This window comes from Garra rufa, chromosome 19, assembly GCF_049309525.1.
Source record: "Garra rufa chromosome 19, GarRuf1.0, whole genome shotgun sequence".
Lineage (NCBI taxonomy): Eukaryota > Metazoa > Chordata > Actinopteri > Cypriniformes > Cyprinidae > Garra > Garra rufa.
In genome coordinates this window covers 21,265,210-21,278,111 of record NC_133379.1, presented here as the reverse complement: position 1 = coordinate 21,278,111, position 12,902 = coordinate 21,265,210, and the positions used below count along the sequence as shown (strand labels likewise).

General features: G+C 33.9%; 1 protein-coding gene across 1 annotated transcript in view; it reads left to right on the top strand.

Annotated features, from left to right (window-relative positions):
- The window catches only part of LOC141292687 (probable ATP-dependent RNA helicase DDX10), a 38,121-nt gene that overhangs the window by 11,106 nt on the left and 14,113 nt on the right, over positions 1 to 12,902 (top strand). Inside the window, exons 11-16 of the mRNA XM_073824722.1 lie at positions 1,519 to 1,606; positions 1,913 to 2,001; positions 3,469 to 3,883; positions 6,771 to 6,890; positions 8,514 to 8,678; positions 12,854 to 12,901. Of these exons, the coding sequence (XP_073680823.1) occupies positions 1,519 to 1,606; positions 1,913 to 2,001; positions 3,469 to 3,883; positions 6,771 to 6,890; positions 8,514 to 8,678; positions 12,854 to 12,901 (925 nt within the window). The remainder of the gene's footprint in view (positions 1 to 1,518; positions 1,607 to 1,912; positions 2,002 to 3,468; positions 3,884 to 6,770; positions 6,891 to 8,513; positions 8,679 to 12,853; position 12,902) is intronic.

Genomic DNA, 12,902 nt, shown 5'->3' with positions numbered 1-12,902 from the left:
TGATCATTTAAGACATAACTGACAAGGGTTTACATGAATAATCACCAAGCGGCTTATTTTGAAATATTTGTGCATGTATTTGACCGTTTAGCCGCGCACCTTGGGCTAAAAGATAACTTTACATGTCCGTGTTCCGCTCCGTCTCTGAGCGCATGCACAGAAATTAAAAACACAACATCAAAGAAACATTAATAAATCAAGCACGTCCTGTTTTTGAAAGTCACTTTACATGATTTTGCTGATTTGCATGTGAAATCCACTGGAAAGGGGGTGGAATGGGGCACAATAATCGTTTAATCTCGATTACTGTATTTTCATGATCGTTTAAAGCCGAAATCAAAACGGAATTTCGATTAATTGCACAGCCCTAGAATTTACGGTTTATAAAATTTTAAATATGGATGTTTTTCTTACACAAATGCATCAGTTAGCTTTAGAAGGCCTTTATTAATCCCCCGAAGCCATGTGAAGTATTTTTATGATGGATGGATGCACTTTATTGGGCGTACACATGGGGCTGGGCGACATGGGCAAAAAAAAAATCACAATACTTTTTTCATAGCAGTCGATATCGATAATTATCACAATAAATGTCAAATTTTTATTTCTTTCAAGTTTAAAGGCAGATTTTTTTCCTTCAAGATAAAAGCTGTAAAAACCAAATGGTTAATTGTGGTTTTAAACTATTCTTTATGGTCAGAACATGACAAACACTTCATTCTTTTGAATTCTTCACACTTTTCCAATCATTTTCCCTGACAAAATAAATAAAAAATAATAAGAAAAAAAATAATTTCTTAGTTCTACAACTTCTAATAAGTTATATTGTTTCAAATCAAGATAATATTAATAATAATATAAAAAAATGTCTCTTAGAAATACACATTTGATAGTAGCTTGAGTTACGATGCAGATGTAGATTTATGTTCACTATAAAAATCAGTAATATCGGTAAAAATTGTAGCAGCCTCATTTGTAAATGGTGAAATTTAATTGTTCTGATTGTTCAAGAGTTTTTTTAATTAACCATTGGTCTTTCACAGTAGCATACATTTAGTTCATGATAATCACAGTTAAAGCAACAAATATAGCAACTCAGTACCATGGTAAAAATGCAATATGTTTTCAATGTATTTATATTAAAAACAGTAGTCTAAATACATTTAGTATAACTGCATTAATGCTATAGCTTAAACAAAATTGTAATTATATTCCATTACTTCTTCAATGCATTTAATATATGTCTACATTAATAATATATAAAAATTCGACACAAATACCCACATTTCTGACACAATACCATGGTGCAGTTATTTCTGCACAGTAAATCTATGGTAAATGATGCTGATATGTAAATTAAAAAGTCTTCTGACTCTATCATTGCCCACAGTGTCTCTCCTGTTTGTCAGCACTGTATATATATATATATATATACATCTGCACTGACTGCTTGACAGATGCTAATACCAGGTGTAAACGAACCCATTGACTTGCTCATTTGTTTTAATTCGTTCACAGGGTGAACCCAGAGAAGTTGGTGTCCGTCCAGCAGAAGTTGGAAGCTTTCCTGGCAGAGGAGAAAGAGCAGAAGGAACGAGCACAGAGGGTAAGGCCGGAGGAGACCTGACTTCCTGTACAGTCTGTCACACCTCGTCTCAAACACAAAAGGTTGATTTTACTGTAGAGCCAGGCTTTTAGGATAATCTGATTGTGTGCCTCACGCTCAGGGCTGAGCTTTGTGAGGCTCATTATAGAGAGAAGAACAGCATGAAATGTAATCGGGCAAATTGCTGCCATGAAACGCCTGCTTGTGCACTCTCACTAATGTGTTTATCAGGGATAAGTTTTCAGATATTATCCTCTGTAATGCCTCTTCTTCTTTTCTTTTTTTCCCCCCTCCTCTCAACGGCAGTGTTTTGTGTCCTACCTCCGCTCCGTCTATCTGATGAAGAACAAAGACATTTTTGATGTTTTCCAGCTCAAACTCCCAGAATATGCCATGTGAGTGGACGCTGTGAAGTAATGCCCAGTACCAGCAGTCCTCTGAGTAAATGTGTTTGTGTGTGGCATGCGAGTCCACTTTGAACACATTTATGAGGACTTCAAATGATGTGTCATCGTTATGCAATTAAATCTTTCAAAAAGAAGCCATCACCATCTGTTTGAAACTGACACTGTTTAATATATTATTTTATTCATAATTCATTATAGTCTAGTGGTTAGTGTCCTGTCCATATTCTCGTCTGTATTTCTCTGTATCTTGTCCAAAAAAGTTACCTAAAAATTGTACAAAATCACTGCATATTCAGCAGTCATATTTATGATCATATTTGAACAGTTAATTTGTTATAAAGCAGCAACTTTTATTTAAAAATTTTCTTGTCTTCAAATGTCTCTATTAACAAAAACTAGCAAAAAAGAACTAAAATGGTAAAAAAAAATCTGTCACTATATATTCAGCAATCATATTTATAATCATATTGTTATTTATTATTTATAATCATATAAGTGTTTTATTTATATATGAATATACATTTTTTTATTATAGAATATACACTACCGTTCAACAGTTTGGGATCAGTAAGATTTTTATATTTCTTTAAAACGGTTTCTTATGCTCATCAAGGCTGCATTTATTTGATCAAAAATCCAGAAAAAATGGTAATATTGTGAAATATTATTTTAATGTAAATTAGATGTTTTCTATGTAAATAAGTTTTAACATGTAATTTATTCCTGTGATGCAAAGCTGAATTTTTAGCATCATTACTCCAGTCTTTATTGTCACATTATCCTTTAGAAATCATTCTAATATGCTGATATATTATCAATGTTGAAAACGGTTGTGCTGCTTAATATTTAATATTTTGTTGGAACCTGATACTTTAATAAATAAAGTTAAAAAGAACAGCATTTATTTAAAATAGATTTTTTGTAACAATGTAATCTACCGTTTGAAGGTTGTGGTCAGTCAATTTTTATTCTTTTTTTGAAATAAATTAATAATTTTATTCACCAAGGATGTGTTAAATTAATAGAAAGTAATAGCAAAGACTTATATTGTTAGAAAAGATTTATCTTTTGAATTCCTTAAATTTTAATGTTCAAAAAAATTAAGTAGTACAACTGTTGCCAACATTGATAATAAAAGTAATAAATCAGCATATTAGAATGATTTCTGAAGGGTCATGTGAGACTGAAGACTGGAGTAATGGCTGATGAAAATTCAACTTTGCATCACAGGAGTAATTTTTTTTAAATTTCACAATATTACTGTGTATGTGTTTTGAAGTAAATGCAGCCTTGAACGGTGGTGTATATTATAAATACATTTTTTTTTTTTATAAACCATTAGATTTTTTTTTTGTTTTGTTGCAACTCTTTATAAAAAGGGCTAAAATGTTTTTTTTTTTTTAAATGCATTTGACCATTAAAACTGATATGTTTGTATTACCTCATCACTGTCAGGTCACTGGGTTTGGCGGTGGTGCCGCGGGTCCGTTTTCTCAATAAGGCCCAGCAACAGAAGCGTGGAGCAGTGCAGGATGACAGCGGAGCTGCAGGACATGAGTCTGATGATGAGCTGAAGAGTTTCAAAGCTCAACTCAAAGGAGAGCAGTGTAAGTCTCAGTCCTCACAGTCTGAGGAGGAAGAGGATGAGAAGGAGGAGGAAGATGGTGATGAGGAGGAGGAGGAGGATGATGATGAGGAGGAGGAGGAGGAGGAGGATGATGATGATGAGGAGGAGGAGGATAAGGAGGAGGGGACGTCCAAGCCTGCAGCTCTGCTATGTGGCTCTAATGAAGAGGATGAGGATGATGACATACTGACTGTCAAACGTAAAGATGTGTTCAATGTCGGTGAAGAGAGCAAGGATGATGAGGTAAATAAACAGTACACATCTGGTGTAATTACAGTTATTGCACCTTTCTGATTAGCTGTGTTTTGTGAACACAGGAATTATTAGCGGTTAAGAGGTCCATTTCAATATAAATGGTTGCCGGAGGCAATTTCATGGCTGAATGTTTGATTTTAAGCACCTGCTAGTAATAAGAGTGACTAAAATAGGCCAAACTATTTATTTGAAAAAAAATGTCCTCACACTTAATAGTCACACATAACAGAGTAATAGTCACATTTTGCAGAACATTCCTGAATGCGTCATTTGCAGTTATTTTAACATAAAGCAGGACTAATCGAGATTACAGAATCACAAATAATCTATAAAAAGGTTTGAATACAAAATACACACTTCAGCTATATCCCAAACATGGAAAATAATTGATGCAGCTTATCTTTGTAACTGTGAGAAGAATGTGTCCCAGTGCAACTGTGGTGTTTAATAAATTGACATCTTTTCACAGCCATCTTAAATCTTTCTGCTAACGTCTTGGCTGCTGTGACCCATTGCACTGTAATTCAGAAAGGCTTATATTCAAATTCTGTGCACTTTGTGTTTCGAGCGCGTTGTTTTAATAGGCCTGCAGATATGAAGAGATGCTAAATTATGTAACACTCCTCTCAATATGCCTTTGAGACACAGTTAACATGACTCCTGTGCAGACCTGGCAAGTTTATGAGAGACGCGGACCTGTGAGTCATGTCAAAATTGCCTGATTTGTCTTGAGGCTCCACAGTCAAATACTGCAGCACAGTCAGATGTATATTTCTTAAGTAATTTCAAAACTTCCATACAGCTACTTTGCCAGAATAAGGGCTGTCAGTTAATTTAGTGATAATTTAGTTCTATAATTTAGTGTTATTATTAAAAAATTATTGATTATTAAACATTTAGTATTATTAGTAGTGTTTTAAAGGATAATGATTCTTTGAATTGGCTGAACGCGACAGTAGAGACATTTCTTAAAAACATTTATTTTTAAATAAATCCTGTTTTTTGAACTTTACATTCATCAGTCATGGTTTCCTCAAAACTGTAATATTTTGAGGGAAAAAGTCAGACTTACGATAATAAAGTTAAAAAAAATTGTGAAAAAAAAAAATTACAAATACAAGAATAAAGACAGAATTACGAGAATAAAGTCTAAATACTTTGAGAAAAAAATCTAAATATTATGAGAAAATAAGTCAAATGTACGAGAATAAAGTCAAAATTATGATAATAAAGTCACAATATTTTGAGAAAGTCAAAATTACAAGAAAAGAGTTTAAATATTTTAAGAAAAAAAGTATAAATATTTTGAGAAAGTCAAAATTACGAGAAAGTCTAAATATTTTGAAAAAAAAAAAGTCCAAAATATGATAATAAAGTCGAAATATTTTAAGAATAAATTCAAAATTACGAGAATACAGTCGAAATATTCTGAGAATAAAGTAAAAATTAGAGAATAAAATAAAAATATTTTGAGAATAGTAAAAATTACATAAATATTCTGAGAATAAAGTCAAAATTACGAGAATAATGTCAAAATATTTTGAGAAAAAAAATCAAAATTACAAGAATAATGTCTAAATATTCTGAGAATATAGTAAAAATTACGAGAATAAAGTTGAAATATTTTGAGAATAGTAAAAATTACGTAAATAAAGTTGAAATATTCTGAGAATAAAGTCAAAATTACTAGAATAAAGTCATAGCAATATGAGAATAAAGTCAAATATTTTGAGAATAAAATCAAAATTACAAAAATAAAGTCAAAATATTTTCAGAAAAAAGTCAAAAATATGAGAATAATGTCAAAATATTTTGAGAATAAAGTCAAAATTACAAGAATAAAGTAGCAATATGAGAAAAAAAGTCAAAATATTTTAAGGAAAAAAAAGTCTGGCAATAAAGTTGTAGCAGTGCGAGAATAAAAGCAAAATATTTTTTAAAAGTCTAAATTATGAGAAATCAAGTAAAAATTCTGAGAATAAAGTCAGTATTTTGAGAAAAAAAGTTAAAAAATAAGAGAATAAAGTTGTAGCAATACAAGAATAAAGTTGAAATATTTGGAAAAAAAAATAAATTACTAGAATAAAGTCGAAATTCTGAGAATTAAGTCGTAGATTGCTGTCAATCATGTTTTTAGCATTTTATACAAAGTTAATTTTAACCTTCAATATTATAGTAATGTACCAGCTGACAGTCATGTATATTTTACAGCATTAGTTGAGAGATTATTTTTCCTTAAGAAAAACTGTACCTGATATATATCCAAAAAAAATCTGAATCGAATTGCAAGCTTGTGAATCAGAATAGAATTGTGAAATTTGTGTCAAAACCCAACCATAATATAAAGATCTAAAGACATTTACATCAATTATTTACACAACACAATAATCAAATGTCTTTGAATTATCATCTTTTGGTGGCTTTTCTCTGTGATTGTGGATATATTGATTAGTGAACACCTTGTAAATGATTTGATTTTGATTTTTATAATCAATCAAGTCGACAGTCTTTGTTAAAATGCGATGTGCAAGAGCTAAAGGCTGTTATGGTCTAACTGACACATGACCGTTGAAGTGCAGATGAGCAAGTACCTTTTTTCGAGTTTGCAGAGTGTTAAGTGGAAAGTGGTTTTCCTCAAGATCTGAACCTTTTCACATCTCATCAGCAATTGACTTTAATGACTGCAACGGAGAAAGTAATATTGTGGAGTGGTGTTGGGCGTCTCAGTGTCCTGGTTGAATGACAGGATCGAATTAACTTAAGTTTCTGGAGCTCATTTATGAACTCTCTTTTTTAATCTTGGCCCCAGGGAGGTAAAAATGACAGCTTTTATAATTACATCTGCTTATGTAGAATACATTTTCTCTTTTCTTAGGGTGCAGAAGATAAGGCTAAGAATAAGAAACAAAAGGAATCGAAATTCAAAGGTGCAAAGAAAATACAGAAGAAGAACTTCAAAGTCAACACTAAGAAGATCTTCACTGAGGATGGAGAGGTTTGTATAATCAGAAACACATTACTGAGAGTCATAAAAAGCTGTGTATAGTCGTGTCCGAAAGTTTTGAGAATTACATAAATATTGGAAATTGGAAAAGTTGCTGCTTAAGTTTTTATAATAGCAATTTGCATATACTCCAGAATGTTATGAAGAGTGATCAGATGAATTGCATAGTCCTTCTTTGCCATGAAAATTAACTTATTCCCGAAAAAAACTTTTCATTGCTGTCATTAAAGGACCTGCTGAGATCATTTCAGTAATCGTCTTGTTAACTCGGGTGAGAATGTTGACGAGCACAACGCTGGAGATCATTATGTCAGGCTGATTGGGTTAGAATGGCAGACTTGACGTGTTAAAAGGAGGGTGATGCTTGAAATCATTGTTCTTCCATTGTTAACCATGGTGACCTGCAAAGAAATGCGTGCAGCCATCATTGCGTTGCATAAAAATGGCTTCACAGCCAAGGATATTGTGGCTACTAAGATTGCACCTAAATCAACAATTTATAGGATCATCAAGAACTTCAAGGAAAGAGGTTCAATTCTTGTTAAGAAGGTTTCAGGGCGTCCAAGAAAGTCCAGCAAGCGGCAGGATCGTCTCCTAAAGAGGATTCAGCTGTGGGATCGGAGTGCCACCAGTGCAGAGCTTGCTCAGGAATGGCAGCAGGCAGGTGTGAGCGCATCTGCACGCACAGTGAGGCCAAGACTTTTGGAAGATGGCCTGGTGTCAAGAAGGGCAGCAAAGAAGCCACTTCTCTCCAAAAAAAAACATCAGGGACAGATTGATCTTCTGCAAAAAGTATGGTGAATGGACTGCTGAGGACTGAGGCAAAGTCATATTCTCTGATGAAGCCTCTTTCTGATTGTTTGGGGCATCTGGAAAAAGGCTTGTCCGGAGAAGAAAAGGTGAGCGCTACCATCAGTCCTGTGTCATGCCAACAGTAAAGCATCCTGAGACCATTCATGTGTGGGGTTGCTTCTCATCCAAGGGAGTGGGCTCACTCACAATTTTGCCCAAAAACACAGCCATGAATAAAGAATGGTACCAAAACACCCTCCAACAGCAACTTCTTCCAACAATCCAACAACAGTTTGGTGAACAACAATGCATTTTCCAGCATGATGGAGCACCGTGCCATAAGGCAAAAGTGATAACTAAGTGGCTCGGGGGGGAAAACGTTAAAATTTTGTGTCCGTGGCCTGGAAACTCCCCAGATCTTAATCCCATTGAGAACTTGTGGTCAATCCTCAAGAGGCGGGTGGACAAACAAAAACCCACTAATTCTGACAAACTCCAAGAAGTGATTATGAAAGAATGGGTTGCTACCAGTCAGGATTTGGCCCAGAAGTTGATTGAGAGCATGCCCAGTCGAATTGCAGAGGTCCTGAAAAAGAAGGGCCAACACTGCAAATACTAACTCTTTGCATAAATGTCATGTAATTGTCGATAAAAGGCTTTGAAATGTATGAAGTGCTTGTAATTATATTTCAGTACATCACAGAAACAACTGAAACAAAGATCTAAAAGCAGTTTAGCAGCAAACTTTGTGAAAACTAATATTTGTGTCATTCTCAAAACTTTTGGCCACGACTGTACATTAACTGTGATGTATGTGTGCAGGTGGTGCAGCAGTGGCCTCCCTTGCAAAGGACCATGGTAGCAGATGAAGAGGAGGACGGGGAGATGTCTGGCATTAACATGGAAGCTGCCAAAGTGCGACTCCGCAAGGAAGACCAGGAGTTCGACAAGATAGAGTACCGTCGTAAAGTCAAGGAGAAACACAGGGTGAGAGCAACCGTTCAATCATATTTTCCATCCTCCTGGTTCATGCCAAGTCCATGTGAATCAAAAGTCTTTTTTAAATCACTTTATTTATTGTGTTCAGCTCCAGGTGTTCAGATTAAAGTAATATTGAAGGAGCTGAGGGCAACGGGCAATCGAGAAGACACTCTGGCCCTGTGGCTGGTGCTCTCGCAGGTTTGGGCAAATCGAAATAACTGAGATGCCTGTGCAGGCAGCGTGGCTTGAAGCTCCAGGCATCAGTGCTTAGATTGGGCCTCTGACTTATTACTCTAGTTCTGAGTATTGGACAAGCTTTTAAAGGATTGCTCTCCGGCAAAATCGCACCATTTGCGTCGTTCCAGTGCAGTGTTTTCTCCTTGCGAGTCAAGTATGCTGAAGTGCATCCCTAGTTTATGTCTGATGCAGTTTTCAGTTTGTTTGTTTTTAAATCGATCGCTGGGAGAGTGTAGCTCAATGAGAAAGCACAGAAGTAATGGGATCTATTTCTATAACTGGACACAGAGCCGATGAGCACCATGTTCTTTTTTTTATGTCCTGTTTTGTTGGCCCTTCTTCACTCCAGTTAAACTTAAGTTAGTTTTAGAACATTTTTGCTGTTTTCCACTTTTTTTTGTAATAGTAGTGAACAGAGGGCAGGAATTCACTTTGTACATGTGAAAAACATGGCTTAATATGACTTCTAACCAACATGTCAAACAGAAAAAATATACACTACCAGTCAAAAAGATTTTTAATGTTTTTAAAGAAGTCTCTTCTACTCACCAAGCCTGCATTTATTTGATCAAAATACAGCAAAAACAGTAATATTGTGAAATTACTATTTAAAATAACCATTTTCTATTTGAATATGTTGAAATGTAATTTATTCCTGTGATCAAAGCCATATTTTCAGCATCATTACTCCAGTCTTCAGTGTCACATGATCCTTCAGAAATCATTCCAATATGCTGATTTGCTCTTCAAGAAACATTTGTTATTATTATTATTATTATTATTATTATTATTATTATTATTATTATTATTATCAATATTTAAGAATTTTTTTCAGGATTCTTTGATAAATAGAAAGATCCAAAGATCAGCATGTATCTAAAATAATTTTTTTTTTTAACAATATACACCATACCATTCAAAGGGGTTATAGAAATTAATACTTTCATTTAGCAAGGATGCTTTAAATTGATCAGAAGTGATGATAAAGATATTTATAATGTTACAAAAGAGTTTCTATTTGAGATAAATGCTGTTCTTCTGAACTTTCTATTCATCAAAGAAACCTGAAAAATTGAATAACCTAGAAATGCATAAAATTCTGGAATTAAAATATTTTAGAAACTTAAAAGGTTAGTTTGTGCACCCAAAAATGAACATTCTGTCTTTAATTACTCACCCTCATGTCGTTCCAAACCCGTAAGACCTTCACCTTCAGAACACAAATTAAGATTTTTGATGAAATCCAAGAGCTTTCTGACCCTGCATAGACAGCAATGCAACTAAAATGTTTTATGCCCCAGAAAGGTAGTAAGGACATTGTTAAAATAGTCCATGTGACATCAGTGGTTCAACTGTAATTTTATGAAGCTACGAGAATACTTTTTGTACGCAAATAAACAAAAATAACAGTACCCTTGTGAACACACGTTGAAGACTGGCATGGAAGAGAGGAAATGGTTGAATAAAGTTGTTATTTTTATTTTCTTTGCACAGCATATAACATTACAGTTAAACCACTGATGTCACATGGACAATTTTGTCAATGTCTTTACTACCTTTCTGGGCCTTGAATGTGTCAGTTGCGTTGCTGTCTATGCAGAGTCAGAAAGCTCTCGGATTTCATCAAAAATATCTTAATTTCTGTTTAGAAGATAAAGGAAGGTCTTCAGGTTTAGAACGACATGAGGGTGAGTAATGTAATGACAGAATACAATTTTTGAGTAAACTATCCCTTTAATTCTCAAATTCAATATGAATATTTGGCCTTGGTTTTAACTGTTTTTTCGTAAACCGAAAGTTTGTTGTCCATGATAACCCAGCATAATACGTTGTATATCTTTCACTTCTCAGCCAAGCAAAAACTAAAATAAAATAAAACCTGCTGGTACCAGTTTCTCCTGCCAATTTCTCCTGCCAGTGCTGTCAAGTGCTGACATGCAGATTGGCATACAGTAAATGCTATTTTTTCCATTTTTCTCCTGAAAGACTCAAGGCAGAAGACATTGTCTTGCGTCTGTGAATGTTCCTGTGAAACGCCTAACCATCCTAATACATTCTGATTTTGTATTTCGTGCTGTCAGAGATTTTGAGAGGCAGCTACCCAGTAATCCATCAGATACGTGCACATGCTCATTAATCAGACATGCTGGGCTCTCTGGTGCCTTTGTGTTTCATATTCTTAAACAACGTTTCAGACATCATGCATAGGGGGATTTCTGTTCCTTTAAATGGCTGATGGGTTTTGCTGCATATGTGACGTGTGCCAAGTCAGCAACTCTGTGTGATCAAGACATGTCAGTGAAGTTTAACTTGAAGAGTAGGCTTAGTCCTTAGACCTCCTAAGCTATAATATCAAACTTCTGCATTTTTTAATGAGAAGGTAGTTTCATACAGTACCACAGTGTTCTTGTGAGGATGTGGGAGGATAATAACCTATTTATAGAGTTTTTAGATGGAAGAATGTTCTTGGCTTTTTCAAATATGCTCTGGTTAAACTCAATTAAATTTAATTATAACTTTTTTATTTATTAAAGAAATGAAAAAGCTGTTGTACACTGTCGTTCAAAAGTAGGATCAGAAAGATTTTTAATGTTTTTTTAAGTAGTTCCGTTTATTTGATCATAAATGCAGAAATAAGTAATATGAAATATTGTTGCAAATTGAAACAACCCGTTTTCTATTATAAATCACTTATTAACTTATTTTTTAGGATCCTTTGAATTAAAAGTTAAAAAGAACTACATTTATTCAAAATAGAAATCTTTTTAAGCAATGTAAGTCTTTACTATCACTTTTTAAAAAATCTATTTTAACACATGCTTGCTAAATGTATTTCTTTCAAACAAAAAAGAAAGAAAGAAAAAAATTACTGACCCCAAACTATTCTTTTTAATGTTTTATTCATCAAGGATCCTGAAAAAAGTATCACAGGTTCAAAAAAAATGGCGTTTTCAACATTGTTTAAAAAAATGAGCATATCAGCATGATTTCTGCAGGATCATGTGACACTGAAAACTGGAGTAATGATGCAAAAAAATTTGCTTTTCATCACAGGAATAAATTCTGTCTTAAAGTATATTAAAATAAAAACTACTATTTTAAATTGCAGTAATATTTCACAACATTACAATATTTTTCTATATTTTTAGTCAAATAAATGCAGAAAAATATTCTTTAAAAAACATTAAAAATCTTACTGATCCAAATCTTTTGAACGGCAGTTTTAGTTACCTAAAAGTAAAAGCAAAAAAAGTCACTTGAAACTAAAATAACACATGAAATATTTCTTAATAAATTACCAATTTTTAATTCTATAAGAGCATCCAGTGACATTGAAAATTGTAATATCTGCTCAAAGTATTTTGCTAAAAGAGGTCTCCATCTAAGATCTCCATCTTTAAAAACTGTTAGTTTAAATGTTTTATGCAACACAGGAAGACTCATTTAATGGCAGCCCACCACTGTCGCTGACTTTGATTTTGTGGCACTGATATTTATGCAATGACGTATCCAAGTGAACCGATGGATGCGTTTCCACATTTAGCATCATTTGACATTTCGAAAGTAATGAAAAGCCAATGAAATGCACTTGACATTGGTTTTATTACACTCTCAGCGCTCTGATTTCCATTCAACCCTCAACCCCTTAATATTTCCCTCTCCCAGACATCTGTGAGTCACTAGTGATGTGTATAGTTGCGTCTGGCAGTCCAGTCACCCCTTCATATAGAAAAGTGACACAAGACAAACATAAAGTCCTATTCATTCTCTCTCCAAAAGAAATGCAGAACACTGAAGTTAAATTGTGCTTTCTTTTCCCCTAGTCTGTATAATCATTTCAACCCTGGCTGTTTGACATGTTTATGAGATTGTGCCATGAGCAAACCTGTGTACCTGAGAACCTATTTATTAAGTCATTGCTTTTTTTCTTTTGTTTTCAACAGGAGAAAAGACTGAAGGATAAGGCAGCTCGAAATAAACATCGTCAAGAGG